The 19,749-nt window shown below is 34.6% G+C and overlaps 1 protein-coding gene across 5 annotated transcripts in view; it reads right to left on the reverse strand.

Moving 5' to 3' along the window:
• Positions 1–883: 883 nt before the first annotated feature.
• LOC103006346 (uncharacterized) overlaps positions 884–19,749 on the reverse strand; it is a 624,869-nt gene continuing 606,003 nt past the window's right edge. For 3 of the 5 annotated variants that reach the window (XM_007191812.2, XM_007191813.3, XM_057541197.1), the window contains 3 exons: positions 3,923–3,945; positions 3,028–3,086; positions 884–1,540 (listed from right to left, as the gene is read on the reverse strand). In XM_007191812.2, the coding sequence (XP_007191874.1) occupies positions 1,420–1,540; positions 3,028–3,086; positions 3,923–3,945 (203 nt within the window). In that variant the 3' untranslated portion in view covers positions 884–1,419. The remainder of the gene's footprint in view (positions 1,541–3,027; positions 3,087–3,922; positions 3,946–19,749) is intronic. The other 2 variants (XM_057541195.1, XM_057541198.1) reach the window with 2 other exon arrangements.

Here is a 19,749-nt window from a genome sequence, read left to right on the forward strand (position 1 = left end):
AAAAAAAGAGGTCCAAGAGAACAAGGCAACGGATTAGAAAAGTGGATGTATGAGTTGTAATGGGTGGACGGTGGCAGCCATAGAGGTGCTCTGCTCAGATCTCTTTTGGACCCTGTTATGGGGAGCATAGCTGACTATCAGTTTCCATCTGCTGCCCCATTTGTTCTATCACAGCATTCAGACAAAGGTCTGCTTCCCCAGAGCTGTTCCCAAAGAAGACTGAGTCTGGTATGGAGAAGCAGATCCATCTCATTTCTGTCTATTTCAGGACTCCATCAAAAGGCAGTCCATTGGCCAGGTTGAATCTTTCTCAGAACTGGGCTGTGGACCAATACGCTTCCTACTCAGTCCTTCCTTTGAGAGTGGTTAGTTAGACTTGTATCATGGTCTGAAGGCTCTCCATGCCTACTTCCGGTTCCATGGTTGCCACCTGCTTTTATCTTGGAGTTAGGGAAGGCATGTTCACTGGTTTCTCAAACTAGCTGCTCTAATTCGGATCTGTGAAGACCAACATCTATGCTGCCATCATATTCCCACCATTAAACTTTTACAGATGAAGGTCTACTTTTTTATCAATCAATCATCAGATATATTACCTAGATAATAGACATGTTATAAACATATACTGAGGTATATAACTTTATCAGTTCTTTAGTAAGCTTAGGGAACATAGTGGATATGTGTATTCTAGAAAATTACTTCTAAGCACAGCTGTAAGCAAAGAAACTAGGTTCAGGAAAGTTGGCAGTATAATTGCAACAATACCACCATAATTAATGGGCTGAATTCATATACAAAACATTTTTTAGGCAACTTCCACAGAGTTGATAGTAAAATTAAGAGTAGAGGAGTCATAATATATTTCTTTTTTATTTTAGGAATGAAAGCTCAGTGTTTGTTAATACTTGAGTTATTAGTAGTTAACATCAGCATCAGAGTAAACTTTTCTTGCATTTAACAAACTTAGATAATTCTCAAAGGAAGGTATGTGTTAATATTTTAGTACAAGAAATATTGGTATCCATGAGCAAATGAAATGTAACATCCTCTCTTTTTATCAAGTTATGTACTAGATAGATATTCATTTAATATCTATATATTTTGTAGAGAGAAAGAGAACAGGTATATTCACTTGGAAAATTTACACCATGGCACAAAATTCTGAAAGAAAAGGAAATAACATTGTAAGAAATGAAGTTGTTTTGACTGAGAGAGGTAACAAAGTGGGACTTTCTAATTAACAGAAAGCAGTTAAAGCTGCTCTTGGAGAACTGTAACTTAAATAATTTACTGGCACTTAAAAGACAATATTTTGTGTAGATGCTGAGTTTGGAAAAGCTATGGGGATAATACATCTTTTCAATCTCAAATATTATTTCATTGTTGATATTGTCTTTCCTGCAATATTAAGTTTTCATACTATTTTTTTCCTCCGTGACCTTGCCCAAAATGTGGAAAATAATGAACCCCATTTTCCTGTCTTGGCGAGATGATGTCGGTGCAAGAAATGTCCTCATTGTTACTTGAGAGCTGTATCCTCCTTAAAAACAAAAACAAATGTTGCATTAGCTAGATGTAAAAAAAATGAAAAACATGAGTTTTTTAGTCTGCATAATATTTTAGATTGCAGCAAGATAGGCTAGATTCTTTTTCCATCCAGTGGGATTTTGAGAGATGGAATTCTTGTGAGCTCGAAGGCCTAATGGTCTACGAAGCTACGGCAGGATAGCCAAAGACTTAATGTTTATTTATCCACATTTATTTTTACAATTACATGTAGATGTTATCCCCGAACTTTCATGCTGTTAAATACATTTATCATATGATATGCACTAATTACATTAGTCTTTGATTACCAAATTGTTCATAACAGAATCATAAGCTAATGTATTTTTTGCAACAGTTTTGGGGAGTCCTTGCTTTTTCCAGTGTACTAGATGCATTGTTGTGTACCTAATTTTGAAATGAAAGTAAGTAGGTGCTTGATACTTCATATTTTTGTCTTCATAACCAAAGCAACTTGGCCTTACCTCTCTGGTATGGTTCTGGAAGAGGCTTTTTGAACTTTCCTGGGAATAAGAAATTCCTTTCTTCTTACAGTCTCCACTAAAAATAGACCACCACTCTACTCACTCCACCCCCCAATACTTTGGACAGAAAAGAGGATCAGGAGAATTCCTGGGTAACACCATTAAACATTCCATCATTTCTTTTTTCTTTACCACCCACCAATAAAATAGACCACAAAAGCCATTTTGACGGTGTCACTAAAGGCAAATTTATAGTGAAGCTTAAACTTTAGAGCCTCTCCTTTGCAAGCACCCCTTCAAAGGCTCTGGATGGGGCCCTACAAATGTGTTCACACTGGCAAATGTTTTTGACAATTTGCAATAGTCATATTTTTCTGTTCTCATTCTTTAAGATAGATAGTGTCTCAGATTAAATAGGCATTAAGCCCCACAAAAGTTTTATATGCCTCTAGCAAATGTCTTGTGCTCATGAGCACAGGAAGAATGGCTCCAAAATAATCATAAAACTTGAGCTTAGTGGAGTCTTATGGTTCAGCTACTTCAATTCCTTTCTACTAAAGATGAAGGAATTAAGGCCCAGAGAAGTTCAGTTACATGCCTGAAGTCACAGTCCGTTACTACTATTTTTTTTTTTTTAATATACTACTCTACGCCTTAAGAAGGAGCAATAGAAAGAGGAATAATGGGGTATCATGTTTTACTGATGCAGTAAAGGAGTAAACGCTTTGGAGTTGGGTGGATGAACATATAATCTTGACACTTGCTGGATGAGAGATCTTCACTTTTTTTTTTTTTCCCCCCCCAATCTATTAAATGCAATGACATTTGCTTGAAAGGACTGTTGTGAGGCAGTACATGGGAACTTTCTGAGAAAATGATGGTTGGGCTGCAGGGATATTGAATAATATCCTCCGAACTGAGAAGGAACTCTGAGACTGAAAAACAAAGCAGGCAACTCCCTAAAGTGCAATTAGGAAGTTTATTTTGGGTAACTTACATACAGGCAGGATCAGTGGATGATGATCCAGAGGCTTTGGCAGCTGCACTCCACACCGCCTAAAGGGGTACAGGGGAATTCAAAGGGGCCAAAGCTAAAGATAGGATCTGTCTACTAAGGGAGAAGCGCCAATGGGAACTGGGATTTTTTCCACCCCCTGGGGTCTCATGACCATTATTTCTCACAGACCATTAACCATCTGCTTTAGAAAAAGGCATTCTTCCAGTTTTCATACCAGATGAAAGCAAGGGTAAACGTTGATAGGGGACTTAGCTGGCTTGGGCACATTTCTTGTGAGTAGGCTAAAGCTCAGTCAAAGCAGAAAGGAGAAGGGGTAGGAATGTGAGCCTAAGATGGAGCTGACAAGATGGAGTCAGTGTGGTTCAGCCACACAGTGATAAACCGTGCAACTGGCAGCTTGGCTGTAAAATCTTTGCAAACCAACTGTTAATCTTAAAATTATCTCATAAAAACAAACTAAAGACAAACAAATGTAGGGATAATAGCTAATTATTAGCAGCATTAGGGGGCTCCCACAAAGAATATTTCCTTGTTTAATCTAAGTCATTACACCCGATGAAAGAAAGGTTCTTCTACAAAATCAGGACTATTTTGAACACATAGGAAATGCTTTTCTCTGTATATATAAATATAAATGTTTTTTCTCCCGTTGGTATACCTAATGGGATTATGTTACTTTTTGATCCATAAGTTACCAAAATGAATGTTAATATTCTTTCTCTTTATAAAATATAAAATATATAATATACATGTTATATATATAATTAAAAACATCATAACATAGAAGAGCCTTTAAGCAAACCCAGACTTCAAAGTTTCAAGCTAAAGCAACATACTTATATTTCAAGTGCTAAGTAAATTAAAAGTTTCTTACCACACTTGATGCTTCCTTGATGCCTGATGAGAAAGGAAAATAGGAGGGGAAAAAATGCTATCAGAGATTTATAAGGTAGAAAAGGAATAATAAAATGAGAAACAAGTTTTTGGATCTCTACACTAACTGAAATTAATGTTTGTCCTTTAAATTAGATGAGACCATAAAATCTATTAGGGATTTAGGGAGAAAATAATGCTGATAGGTACTATGAGTAATATTTAGGGATTTAATTGGGCATGTGTATCCTACATGAAGAATATTCTCTGAAAGGTATGTCAAAAGCTATCTCTTCAAAGGTTCCTTGCAAGATAAGATGAAATGTAGTACAAGGAAAATCTAATGGACCAAATTAAGAAATTGCTGTTAATATCAGATGTCACTCCTAGCATAGTGCTTTTAAAAATCCATCTTCTCTCTTCAAGCAAGAGGCTGAGTGAATAATGCCTTAGAAGTTTTTTTTCCCTGTGATTAGACTAACAGTATTGCATAGTGGGCTTAGAAATTACTCACAACTCTGACCATGACTTTTCACTTCACACAAAATTCTTTTCTCAACCAAGTTACTTTTGAAATTGATAATTCATCCTCAGATTTGCCCCCTGGTCATGAATCAAGTTAAATTGAAATCTTGTTACCAAATGCTGTAAACTTATTGTTGAATGAAAAACCTCTCACTGTAAACAAAATATGGCATGATTTAAAAAAAAACTAGAAATACTGGGGAAAAAAATTTCTGAGTAAAAGGGTAGATCGATGACTGAACCTCCTTTAATAAAATCCTACCAAAACAAATAAGAATAAGGGGGAAAGACACTAGCAGAAATCCAAAACATACCACTGTATCTTAACAGGAATCTAGAAAGAAAGCACATTTAAAAATCAGTACCACTCTTTTAAAGTCCATCCACAATAGCTGTGCTCCTTCCAATATTAGAGAGGAAGAATGGTGAAGGGTCAAAATCTGGCATATACTTATTACACCTAAAAATTATCCCATGGAAGAACCGTCTTATGAAGGTACACAGGGAGTCTTAGAAAAGAGGCTAAAACTCATCTACTATAGATATGTAACTTTACCATTCAATGTCTCACCACTGCAATCCATCACTATTCTTTAAGAGGAAAGGCAGCTAACTTAATTGCCCTTGAGACTTTCTTTTTGATTCATGGATTAGATAGAAGTGTGTTTTGTAAATTTCTAAATACTTGGATATTTTCCAGATACCTTTATATTATTGACTTCTAGCTTAATGGTGTTATGGCCAAGAGCATACTTTGTATAATTTCTGTCCTTTAAAATTTGTTAAGTTTTGTTTTGTACCCCAGGATGTACCTAGATTTATGTTCCGTGCGCACTTGAGGAGAATGTGTATTCTGCTGTTTGGTGGAGTGTTCTATAAATTTTAATTAGATCCTGTTCGTTGATAGTGTTTTTCAGGTTATCTATTCATTACAAGCTTTCTGGCTATTTGTACTATCAATTACTGAGAGAGGCATATTAATGTCTCCAACTACATTGCAAGTTTGTCTATTTCTACTTTGAGTTCTATCCATCATTTCCTCACATATTTTGATCCCTACACATTTAGGATTCTTAAGTATTTGGGGGAAATGAATCCCTTTTATCATTGTGTAATACTCCTCTTTATCCCTGAAAAATTTTCTTGTTCTGAAGTGCAATTTGTCGAAAATTGATATAGTTACTCCAGATTTCTTTGATTAATGTTTGCATCTTTCTCCATCCTTTTACCTTAACCTATCAATGTCTTATATTTGTAGTGAATTTCTTATTGACAACACATAGTTGGATCTTTTTTTTTTTTAATATAAGATTCTCTTTGAACAAGTGGATTTACATCATTGACACTCAAAATGATTATTTATGTGGTTGGAGTATGTTCTAGCATCTTGTTAGCTATTTTTTATTTCTTGTTTCTTTTTTCTTGTTTCTTTTTTCTCTTTTTCCTGCCTTCTCTTCTTTTAACTTAGTTTTTTAATGATTCCATTTTATCTCATTTATTGTTTATATTATTTTTAGTGGTCACTCTATGGTCTACAACATACATTTTAAAATAATTTAAAACTACTTTCACATATTACACCTCCTCATGTGCAGGGTAAGATATTTTTAATTATGTATAACCAATTGCTCCCTCCCATTCCTTCTGCCCTTGTTGTCATGAATTTTATGATATTATCACCCAAAATATTGTTTGGTATGTTCTTTCTCAGCTATCTTTTAGAAAAACTGAAAATAAAAAAGGTAAAATACAATAATTTTTTTCCATTTTCAACATTCTTCATTTCTTTCTGCAGTCTAACTTTCTGATTGATAATATCCTTTTTTCCTAAAAATTTTCTCTAACTTTTCTTCCAGAGTAGGTCTAATGGCAACAAATTAATTCAGTTTTTTTTCACTGAGAAAGTATTTCTCCTTTCACTCTGAAGGATGTTTTCACTGAATATAGAATCCTACATTGACTTCTTTTTTTTTCTTTCAGCACATTAAAGATGTCACTCTCTTGTCTTCTTGTTTGCACAGTTTCTGATGAAAAGGACTGCTCTATTCTTAACCTTCTCCTGTAAGTAATATTTTTTTTGCTCTTGCTGCTTTCAAGATTTTTTCTTTGTCATTGGTTTTCAACAGTTTGAATACAATATGCATAGATTTGTTTTTTCTTGGTATTTATCCTGCTCAGTGTTCTCTGAGTTTCTTGGATTTGTGGTTTAGTATCTTTGACTACCTTTAGAACATTCTCAGCCTTTCTTTTTTTTTTTAAATTTATTTATTTTATTTATTTATTTTTGGCTGTGTTGGGTCTTCGTTTCTGTGCGAGGGCCTTCTCCAGTTGCGGCAAGCTGGGGCCACTCTTCATCACGGTGCACGGGCCTCTCACTGTCACGGCCTCTCTTGTTGCAGAGCACAGGCTCCAGATGCGCAGGCTCAGTAGTTGTGGCTCACGGGCCTAGTTGCTCTGTGGCATGTGGGACCTTCCCAGACCAGGGCTTGAACCTGTGTCCCCTGCATTGGCAGGCAGATTCTCAACCACTGCGCCACCAGGGAAGCCCCTCAGCCTTTCTTTTTTCTGTACTGTTTTCTTTTTATTCTGCTTCTGAGGTTGAAATTGATAATTCATCCTCAGATTTGCCCCCTGGTCATGAATCAAGTTAAATTGAAATCTTGTTACAAAATGCTGTAAACTTATTGTTGAATGAAAAACCTCTCACTGTAGACAAAATATGGCATGATTTAAAAAAAAACTAGAAATACTGGGGAAAAAAATTTCTGAGTAAAAGGGTAGATCGATGACTCTAATATTGTCACTTAGCTCTAGGATGGTCTCTAGTTGTGTTTGTTTCATTGTTTTCTTTTTTTTTCTTTGCATTTCAGTTTTAATAATTCCTACTGTTATATTTCCATTTTGACTTATTCTTTCCTCTGCTTATTGGTTCTATTGAGGCAGTCAGAGATATTTTCCATTTCTGTCATCACCTTTTAAAAAATTTCTAGCATTTACATTTTAGTCTTTCTCGTAGTTCCTATCACCCATGTGATCTTTCTATGATACCTCCTAGCTTATGGGAAGTGAAAATGACTGCTAGAGAGAGGGAGATGAAACCCTGGTAGTTAATACCCTTCAGTAGCCTTGAAAGATAGTAGGCCATATTCCTGGTATCAGAGGAAGAAAAAAAACTTTATTTCCAAAGAACAGTGATTACTTGACCTGCCTAGTGGTTCCCTGGAAGGCTCTATTCAGTTGGCTTATTTTTATTTGACCTCACTTGAACTTGCTCAGTGCTAAGAGCAATACCCAAGAGGTATTTGTCAAATGTTCTGACATCATGGCTGGCTAAGGAGATTTATAAGAGTTGGGGCAGACACTAGGTTAACCAAAAATCCTAAAAGGGAAAGCTGAAGAAAAAGATGTCCATAGGTGCTTTGAAAACTCTGACATATTCCTGGGAAGGAACATGCATTCATAGTCATGCATGTTTTGAGAAAAACATGAGAAGGTCTTAAGCTCTCACCTCTGATGAATCTTGAGGCTCTGCACAAGCAGAATATAGAGGCTAAGTCACAGTTTACAATTCCTGGTTGAATGTTGAACGTGTGTCCCAACACTCACATAGAGCCTCTCAGCACATTTGGGAGACTAATTCCAGAAATATAAGGAAATCTTTATTTAGTCATTATTCTGACCACTAAGCAAAACCAGTATAGAGTTTCATGGCCATACATCACAAAGAAACAGACTTTAAAAATTAGTTCAGAAATGTCAGTAACCCAATAAGAACAACACAAGCAAGTAGCAACAACAAAAAACTCTGGCAGAAGGAGTATCTGATTACATTGTTCATTTTTCATCAAAACATTATGATAAACTCACACACAAAAAATGGAAGTATGACCCCCACAAAGGAAAAAAATGATGATAGAATTTTGTCGGTTTTTTGACAAATTTGAGAAAGCCCAGATGTAGGAGATACTAGACTTAGACTTTAAATTAGCTATTTTAAATATGTGCAAAGAGCTAAAGTAGACCATGTCTAAATAACTAAAGGAACATATAAGAATGCTGTCTCAACAAATATAGAATATCAACAGACATAGAAATAATAAAAAGGGATTGAATAAAAATCCTGTGGTTGAAAACTAAAATGGCAAATTCAGTACAAGGATCAATAGCATATTTGTGCAGGCAGAAGAATGAATTGGCAAACTTGAGAAAAGATCAATTTAGATTATCCCACCTAAGGAACAGGAAAAAAATGAAAAAAAGTGAATGGAGCCTCATAGACCTGTGGGACACCAACAAATTTACCAATATCAAGTGTACCAAGTAACAGAGCTGAAGGCAGAGACATGTTAACAATAATATTTGGAGACTTCAACACCCTAATTTCAATAATAAATAGAACACCTAGACAGAAGATATCAAGAAAATATCAATAGAAGACTTGAACAACTTTATAAGCCAACTAGAACTAACAGACACTCCACCCAACAAGAGAGTATACGTTCCTCTATAGTGCTTATAGAACATTTTCTAGGACAGACTACAGTTGCCCCTTGAACGTATGGGTTTGAACTGTGCAGGTCCACGTTTATGCAGATTTTTTTCAATAGTAAATATTACACAGTACTACACAATATGTGATTGGTTGAATCCACAGATGTGGAACTGCAGCTATGGAGGAACCACAGATACAGAGAACAGTAGACACAAAGGACTATAAGTTATACTTGGATTTTTGACACAGGGGTTGGTTAGGATTGGTGCCCCTAACCCCCATGTTGTTCAAGGATCAACTGTATATGTTTGTTCAAAAAACAAGCCTCAATAAACTTTAAAGGATTGAAATCATATAAAGTATGTTCTCCGGCCATGTAAAATGAAATTAGAAATCAATAACAGAAGAAATTTTAAGACATTCACAAATATGTGGTAATTAAATAACACATTCCTGATTAACCAGAGTCCAGGATTAAATCACAAAGCAATTACAAAGTACTTTGTAATGTCAATAATAATTGTATACAATGAGAGAAGTGCTCACATGAAAATTTATAGCTGTTAATTGCCTACAATAAAATAGAAGAAAGATCTCAAATCAATAACCTAATCTTCAACCTTAAGAAATTAGAAAAAGAACTTTAAATCCAAAGCAAGCAGAAGATGTAAGGAGTAAAAATTAGAGAACAAAAAAATACAATAGAAAAAATATAGAGAAAATCAACAAAACCAAAAGCTGATTCTTTGAAAAGATCCACAAAATTAATAACTTTTTCGCTACACTGACCAAGAAAAAAAAGTTTCAAATTGCTAAAATTACGAATTAAAGATTCGTACTACAGACTTTACAGAAATAAAAGAGGATTATAAGGAAATACTTTGAACAGTTATAGGGCCAGTAATTAGATAACAATGAGTGCATTTCTAGAAAGACACACACTACCAAACCCAAGGAGAAAAAAAGAATCTGAATAAATAACAAGTAAACAGACTGAATTAGTAATCAAAAAACTTTGCACTTAGAATTGATTAGGACCAGATGACTTCACTAGTGAACTGAACCAAAGATTTAAAGAGTTAATACTTACAAAAAATAGAGGAGATGAAGGAACATTTCTCTTTTTTGTATTTTAACATCTTTATTGGAGTATAATTGCTTTACAATGTTGTGTTAGTTTCTGCTGTATAACAAAGTGAATCAGCTATATGTATACATATATCACCATATCTCCTCCCTCTTGCGTCTCCCTCCCACCCTCCCTATCCCACCCCTCTAGGTGGTCACAAAGCACTGATCTCCCTGTGCTATGTGGCTGCTTCACACTAGCTATCTATTTCACATTTGGTAGTGTATATAGGTCCACGCCTCTCTCTCACTTCGTCCCAGCATACCCTTCCCCCTCCACATGTCCTCAAGTCCATATTCTACGTTTGCATCTCTATTCCTGTCCTGCCCCTAGGTTCCTCAGAACCTTTTTTTTTTTTTTTAATTCCATATATATGTGTTAGCATACAGTATTTGTTTTTCTCTTTCTGACTTACTTCACTCTGTATGACAGACTCTAGGTCCATCCACCTCACTACAAATAACTCAATTTCATTTCCTTTTACAGCTGAGTAATATTCCATTGTATATATGTGCCACATCTTCTTTATCCATTCATCTGTCAATGGACACTTAGGTTGCTTCCATGTCCTGGCTACTGTAAATAGAGCTGCAATAAAGATTGTGGTACATGACTCTTTTTGAATTATGGTTTTCTCAGGGTATATGCCCAGTAGTGGGATTGCTGGGTCATATGGTAGTTCTATGTTTAGTTTTTTAAGGAATCTCCATAGTGTTCTCCATAGCAGCTGTACCAATTTACATTCCCACAAACAGTGAGACAGGGTTCCCTTTTCTCCACACCCTCTCCAGCATTTATTGTTTGTAGATTTTGGGATGATGGCCATTCTGACCGGTGTGACATGATATCCCTTTGTAGTATTGATTTGCATTTCTCTAATGATTAATGATGTTGAGCATTCTTTCATGTGTCTGTTGGCAATCTGTGTATCTTCTTTGGAGAAATGTCTATGGTTGTCTTTTCGTCTTGTTTATGGTTTCCTTTGCTGTGCAAAAGATTTTAAGTTTCATTAGGTTCCATTTATTTTTGTTTTTATTTCCATTTCTCTAGGAGGTGGGTCAAAAAGGATCTTGCTGTGGTTTATGTCATAGAGTGTTCTGCCTATGTTTTCTTCTAAGAGTTTGATGGTGTCTGGCCTTACATTTAGATCTTTAATCCATTTTGAGTTTATCTTTGTGTATGGTATTAGGGAGTGTTCTAATATCATTCTTTTACATGTTGCTTTCCAGTTTTCCCAGCACCATTTATTGAAGAGGCTGTCTTTTCTCCACTGTATGTTCTTGCCTCCTTTATCAAAGATAAGGTGACCATACGTGTGTGGGTTTATCTCTGGGCTTTCTATCCTGCTCCATTGATCTAGATATCTGTTTCTGTGCCAGTACCATACTCTCTTCATTACTGTAGGTTTGTAGTATAGTATGAAGTCAGGGAGCCTGATTCCTCCAGCTCCGTTTTTCTTGCTCAAGATTGCTTTGGGTATTCGGGGTCTTTTGTGTTTCCATACAAATTGTGAATTTTTTTGTTCTAGTTCTGTGAAAAATGCCAGTGGTACTTTGATAGGGATTGCATTGAATCTGTAGATTGCTTTGGGTAGTAGAGTCATTTTCACAACGTTGATTCTTCCGGTCCAAGAACATGGTATATCTCTCCAACTATTTGTATCATCTTTAATTTCTTTCATCAGTGTCATATAATTTTCTGCATTCAGGTCTTTTGTCTCCTTAGGTAGGTTAATTCCTAGATATTTTATTCTTTTTTGTTGCAGTGGTAAATGGGAGTGTTTTCTTAATTTCACTTTCAGATTTTTCATCATTAGTGTATAGGAATGCAAGAGATTTCTGTGCATTAATTTTGTCTCCTGCTACTTTACCAAATTCATTGATTACCTCTAGTAGTTTTCTGGTAGCATCTTTAGGATTCTTTATGTATAGTATCATGTCATCTGCAAACAGTGACAGCTTTACTTCTTCTTTTCCAATTTGGATTACTTTTATTTCTTTTTTTCTCTGATTGCTGTGTCAGGCCTAGTCCTTACCTGACTTTTTCTCTTGATGAAGCTATTAAAACAACTTGATCCATGATAGCAAGAGAAATAGCTGTCTTATTTACCATTGTAGCCCAAATGCTTACCAAAGAGTCTTGCAAAGTATAGGCACTCAGCAAATACTTGTTGAATAAGTAATATTGTTGCTTCTGTGAGTTTGTTTAGTTTTTTTCTTTGATGCACTTATTACATTAATAGGTAATAATGATTCTGCCAGTTAACTCCCCCCTCTTTGTCTTCCTCCCTCCTGAGTTCCAGCAACCTATATTTGGAACCATGAGGATTAACTCTTGAAATTCCATTCCATGTGCCCTCACTGAGCTCTTATATGCCACTAAATCCTATTTAATGAAAGACAATCATCTCAAAATGGCAAATAGCTTTCTGCAAATATTTTATTTCGTACAAATGAAGAAAAATTAGCTAAGGATAGGACCAGAATATATTTTTTTTTTCTGAGAGGTTCTTATCTAAGCCTAAATATAGTTATGCTTAATTTCTGGACTAGAAATGCACATGGACCAATTTGCTTCCACGCTGCTGGGATACATTGAGCTATTAGAAAACTGGCAAGATTTGTAATACAGTAATGTTTCCTTCATACACTAATTTTTCATGCAAATCAGTATAGGGTCAAGGAAGGATTAATTCACAAACATAAAATACAAAGATTTAGGAATGGTAACTGGTATAAAACCTCTGGCTCCATATCAGGTTTACACCTGAAGCCTTAGTAGTGTCCTGTGTTTCTAATTTCTCCAAATTATAAATCTAACTCTTCCTTAAATCCTTAATCCATATTCCTTGAAATCCTTACTCCTTAAGTTTTGTCAAAAACTCACAAACCATTCAAAGAGGTGTTTTACATGATTGTGCATATCCATACTTGCAATAAGGTGTGCCCTGGGATGCAAACAGCAAAGAACATCTTAAAGCATTTCCTCTCACTTAAGTATACCTTTCACTTAATATTTAATCAAGTCACTTTTCTGATGAGGCAAGATGATGTTAACTAGAATATTGTGCCCCATGAAGATTAATTGAACAACTGACTATTTATAGTAAATACAACTATTGTTTAATATATACATGTAGGATTCACCAATGTTCTAACTACTCTAATGAGATGGGAGCAAAGTCATCTATACTTAAAAACCTTCTAATACTTTAAATTCTGCATATCAAGAATTAACTTTCTACTTTTTCCTTAAAACCTGTTCTTCTCTTTTTGTACTAATACTAACTCGAAAATATATCTGCACCCCCATGTTCATAGCAGCATTAGATACAGAGAACAAATTAAATTATTGGTCGCCAGAGTGGGGTGGGGGGAGGGGGAGGGGACAAAGTGGGTGCAGGGGGTGAAAAGGTACAAACTTCCAGTTACAAAATAAGTCATGGGATGTAACGTACAGCATGGTGACTATAGCTAATAATACTTCATTGTATACTTTAAAGTTGCTGAGAGAGTAGATCTTAAAATCCTTATCACAAGAAAAAAATCGTAACTATGTGTGGTAATGGATGGTAACTAGACTTATTGTGGTGATCATTTCACAATATACATAAATATCAAATCATTATTTTGTATACCTGAAGCTAATGTAATGTTATATTTCAATTATATCTCAGTATATAAAAAAAGAATAATACCTACACTGATTTGGACTTGCCCTTTTTATAACATCTTCATTCTATAATTTTGAAGTAAGTTCAATGAAACAAGTAGGCCATACTTTTTCCAAGAGATTAAGTGTATATAGAGATCTAAGTGGAATTATTTTGTAAACCATTTAACATTAAAACATTCTCATATATTCAGTAAGATATTAATTGCATAATCTTGCAAACATTTAATGGCAAACTAAATACCCCTTAATCTATATAAAGACTTCTTATTCTGAGTTCCATGTGGCAGTCAATTGAACTTAACTTCAACTGACACACAAAATGACAAGCTATACTCATAATCCTTAAACCCTGAGGAAAACATTAAGTGATAGTATTTAGTATTATTGCTGTTTTTAAAGGGTAAAGCCTTTTCAAATTGGGTGACCATCCACAAACAAACCCAGAACATATTGTTTGACAGGATTTTAAAGCTACTTTAAAGAATCACTGGAGGAAAAAAATATGCACCTATCTTTAAGGTGCTAAAAGGTGAATTAATTCCTATCTTGGCATTTATTCTGAGAAGTCCTGATGTTAAGAAAATTGTTTTATCATAAGTTTGCATGTTATATTAGACCAAGGTTTTTGTGGGGGTCTTTTAAAGTAAAATTTTAGTAGTAGAGATATTTCGTGGGTTTTCCCTGATTGATTCCATAGATTTAATAAAGAACATTAGATACTTATGTTGTCACCTAAAGTAAATTCTGAAGTGTGAAAAGGTTAGCAACGTGTTCTACCCTCTGTCTTCTTTTACTGAGTCTTTATTTCCGAGCATCCATGTCTTCATTTTTAGCATTTGAATTTGCAAAAGCCACCATGGGAGCCTTGTGTACAGAGAGAGTGTGCCCTTCTATGTTGACATTATATTTTGAATTTTTAATGGAGGTTTGCAGTAACTCAGTTTGAAAATTGGATGAAATCAACACTTCCACAAACTTAGTCTTTCATTATCTCAGTGGAAAGCCTAACAATGTCAATGGTTGCCAATATACAGTAACATTTTCCTATTTATCTACTCAGTTTCAGAAAAGGTCAGATTGAATTTATAACAGTGGTTGGGCTGCTGTAGATATATTACTAGAGGGAGAAAATATAGTCTTTGAAATGATTTTACCACCCGCCAAGAAGAACAAACAGAAATGTTAATTACGGCAGAAAGAGCGACTGCTGTTAGATAATAAGCCGTAAAAAGTTTTGCGGTCCTAATTGTACTCAGGAAATAAAAGGAAGAATTGCAGATGCACAGATAATACTATTTTTTGATGGAAAATTGAATTTTCTCCTTTTATTTTATAAATACACCCACGACCTTGTTGGTTAAACTAATAAATATTTAGACTAGACTCTTGTTTTGAAAATTCAGTTTTCTTTCTGTTACATTTAAACATTTGAATAGCTTAGAAAATTACAAGCTAGTCAGTGAGTGTGATGGAAAAGAAATCACCTGGTGTTTTCTGGGACACCAGTCATGCTTCTCCTTTTAACATGCATTTTAATGTTGTGCAAGGGACTCATTCTTGCAGCAAAGAGGGTTAATATATAAAATGAAGCTCTTGGACTAGGTGATACCTAAGATACTGTAAACTTTAAACTTGACTACATGGTTTCCTTTCTACTTTCTACAGTGCTAAAAAATAAAAAGCCTAGTAACTTTTCCATTTCTCTGGTCAAGACTAATTGAAATAGTCCATAAACACTTTCAAGTTGAAAGAACATCATTCATCGAAGTGATATAGTTCACTATTTATTTTCAGGTTTCTCTGATCTGTTGTTAGAAGGAACATTTTATACTGTGTGATGTGGCACTTGCCGAGGAGGTATCAAAACTGAATGTAGTAGTTTTTTTTTTTTTTTTTTTTACAATTGACTCTAACAGATGAAGGAGATACGGGACCATCACCAGACCCTTACTGAACTGAACTTAAAGACTCTTTCCTAAACAATGAGCAATAGGACTTATTTTAATAAATTGAGTACAGGCCTATTAGGAAGATTCATTTTTGATGCTAATTAGCATACCAAAGATGAACTACCCTTTCTTGCACTTAAAAATTCCTAATTATACCTCTCATCAAACTATTCAGTCACTTTTCTCCTTGTCATAGGTTTCCTTCCCTTGATAATTAATAGACTTAGCTCTGTGTATATGTTTTGTTGTTTTGTTTTGAGCTTCAGTAGTCTTTTTACACTTCAACAATCTGAAGTTTCCACTGAGATTTCCTTCATGAGCCTCACTCACAAGTAGTGTGCCGCCTGCCCACAGAAACGAACAAAGCTAGCTTTCACCTGGCCTTTTTGTGCTCAGGTTGGTCTTCTGGTGGTCCCATACCATGTGTGAGTCTCATAGAGGAAACTGCAGCCTCCTGTGAGATTATGTTTTAACTCTCTAAGACATTTTTTACTTTTCCCTCTAAGCTTTGTTTTGATTAGTTGTCTATTTTAGATTTGGGGAGAGAAGACAAGCTATTGCTGTCTTTTTCAGGATTTATTTAATTCTGTTTTTCAGCTGTAAAAGAAAACCTTTTTGTGTCTATTCTATGTGAACCCTGGTACTGCCCTCCTCCCTCAGTGGAAACCATTTTAATTTCACAATGGTTAGCCTTTTCAATTGCTTATAAAATTTATCATTATGTATACATTCTGGGAATATCTAATCAATAGGAAAGATACAACACAAAATGGGAGTGAATTAATACATCAGATTATGAAGCCTCTCAAATTCTTCAGAAACTCCAAGGTTAATTGGTTTACAGACACTTCTGAATACTTAGATATTTTTAGAATAATATTTGGCTTTTCTGAGGGAAAGCTATTTAGACAGCAATTCTAAAAAAGAAGTTTGTCCTTATTTGCTTACAAAATTAAAAGGAATGAAGCTTTTTCATGTTTTTAAATGAAGTGTTAATATTGTTTTACAAATATAAAAATGGGAAAATTTGTATATGATATTTCAAGTAAAGTGAATCATTTAAATTAGACTATTTTGATAATATGATTTTGCCCTGGTTTTGTCATAGTATAAAAATGTAGGTATTACATTTTTATACTATGTACTAAAAGGTATTGTACTAATCTAGTTAGTACAATACTTGCTTTACTGTCTTGTAGAAAGCATAATTAATCAAAACTTCCTAACTCTCTATAATAAGTTTACTGGCCTTAGGCTACTTTACTTTGATAGATGTTAAAGATTAACATAAGATTACATTAACAATGAAAAATGTAAATTATGCACCCAAATAAATTGAATTACATTATCCAATGTCTTCATAAAATGGATTATTCTGGTAGCTTCAGACATTGTACAACTTATACTAAACTACAGAGATTCTCTAATAAAATTACTTACACCAAATGACATATTTTGAAGGATGGTTTTTATATCAACAATAAATGAATTGTTCTTTAAGGATGACTTACACCTAATTTCTGAGATTTCTATTTGGCTTTGAAAACTTGAAAGATCTTACTGAATATTTTTAATTAAAAAGAAACCTTAAAAAAACAAATTCCTAAAGTAGAGAGAACAAATGTTTAGGGTTTTTATGCAATAGTTTATTATGTTCTTTCCTATGTTTTAACTATTTTGTTCTTTGTTAAAATTTACTTTTATTTATCTTATTTTTTATTGGAGTAGGAACATGTAACATGAGCTCTACCTTCTAACAATTTTTTAAGTGTGTAATACAGTATTGTTAACTAGAGGCACAATGTTGTACAGCAGATGTCTACAGCTTATTCATCTTGCAAAAGTGAAACTTTATATCCGTTGAACAGCAACTCCCCAGTTTCCCCTTCCCCCAAGGCCTGGTAACCACCATTCTAGTCTCTGTTTCCATGAGTTTGACTACCTTAGTTTCATCATGTAACCCGAATCCTGCAGCCTTCTATGACTGGCTAATTTCATGCAGCATAATATCCTCCAGTTAATACATGTTGTTGCATGCGGCAGGATTTCCTTCTTTTTTAAGACCAATTAAGAATAATAAGAAAATTAAGAATAATATTTGATTGTATGTATATACCAAATAATCGTTATTCATAAATCTGTTGAATGACCTTTAGGTTATCTCCACGTCTTGGGTATTGTGGATAATGCTGCAATGAACATGAATGTGTGCGTATCACTTTGAGATCCTGATTTCATTCTTTTGGATATATACACAGAACTGAGGTTGCTGGATCATATATTAGTTCTAGTTTAAATTTTGTGATTAATACCATTTTTCACAGTGGCTGCACCATTTACATTCCCACCAACAGTGCACAAGCGTTTCCTTTTCTCCACATAATTTCCAACGCTTGTTATTTCTTTTCTTTATATAATAGCCATCCTAACAGGTGCAAAAATAAAACATCTCAATTTTTTTCCATATAGATATGTTCCCATGAGAACACAAAATCTCTGTTGGAGAAATGTATTCACTGTATTTAGGCACCAATTAGAAACGACAATGTTTTGTTCAAGAATACAGTTTTGAGACAAATATGTGGCCTTATGTCATTTACCATCACCTATTTTTTTTAAATTGGTGTATAGTTGCTTTACAATGTTGGGTTAGTTTCTGCTGTACAGCAAAGTGAATCAGCTATATGTATACATATATGCCCTCTTTTTGGATTTCCTTCCCATTTAGGTCACCACAGAGCACTGAGTAGAGTTCCCTGTGCTATAGAGCAAGTTCTCATCAGTTATCTATTTCATGCACAGTAGTGTATACATGTCAATCTAATTAAGAATTGAAGAACTAATTATCAATTTTTAATGAATGCATTGTGTTATTATCAATAAAATATCCTAAATTGCTACTTGTGGCAGTATATGAAATTAATAGAAGTATAATTGTGCTTTTTACAGGAACACCTTCAAACCATTAAAATGAAGAGATTTAAATAGGTGTACTGGAAGAGGTAACACCAAAGTACACAAATAAACTGTGCTGTTTCAAATTGGCTTTCACTTCAAACCCCCAATTAAACAAACAAAAACTCTTCTTGTGAGGTAGAATTATTTGGCTATAGATAAAGCTCTGTTTCTCTCAGAGGTCTTGTATTCATTTTTTAATAGACAAAATTTTTAGAGCAGTTTTAGTTTCACAGCAACACTGAGCAGAAAGTATAGAGAGTTCCCTCATACCTCCTGCTCCTATGCACACATGGTCTCCTGCATCATGAACATCCCCCACCAGAGGGGCACGTTGGCTACAATCAATAAACCTACATTGACACATCATTATCACCCAAAGTCTATAGTTTACATTAGATTTCACTCTTGGTGTTGTATGTCTACGGATTTGACAAATGTATAATGACATGTATCTATTACTATAATGTCATACAGAATAGTTTCACTGACCTAAAAGTCCTCTGTGCTCCGCCTATTTATCTGTCTCTCCCCACAACCTGTGGCAACCACTGATCCTTTTACTATCTTCATAGTTCTGCCTTATCTAGAATGTCAAATAGGTGAAATCATACACTATGTTGCCTTTTCTGATTGACTTTTCATTTAATAATATGCATTTACGTTTCCTCCATGTCTTTTCATGGCTTGGTATCTCATTCCTTTTTAGTGCCAAATGATGTTCCACTGTCTGGGTGTACCACAGTTTATTTATCCATTCACCTATTGGACATTTTTGTTGCTTCCAAGTTTTAGCAATTATGAATAAAGCTGCTATAAACATCTGTGGGCAGGTTCTTGGGGAGACATAAGTAAGTTTTCAACTCATTTGGGTAAATGCCAAGAAGCACGACTGTTGGATGATATGGTTAAGAGTATGCTTAGTCTTATAAGAAACTGCTAAACTGTCTTCCGAAGTGGCTGTACCATTTTGATTTCCCACCAGCAATGAATGAGAGTTCCTGTTGCTGCCCATCCTAGCCACTATTTAGTGTTGTAAGTGTTTGCCAGGTATGTAGTGTTATCTCATGACTGTTTTAATATACAGTCATGCATATGATGTT

Source organism: Balaenoptera acutorostrata, chromosome 2 (genome assembly GCF_949987535.1).
Source record: "Balaenoptera acutorostrata chromosome 2, mBalAcu1.1, whole genome shotgun sequence".
NCBI classification, from domain to species: Eukaryota; Metazoa; Chordata; class Mammalia; order Artiodactyla; family Balaenopteridae; genus Balaenoptera; species Balaenoptera acutorostrata.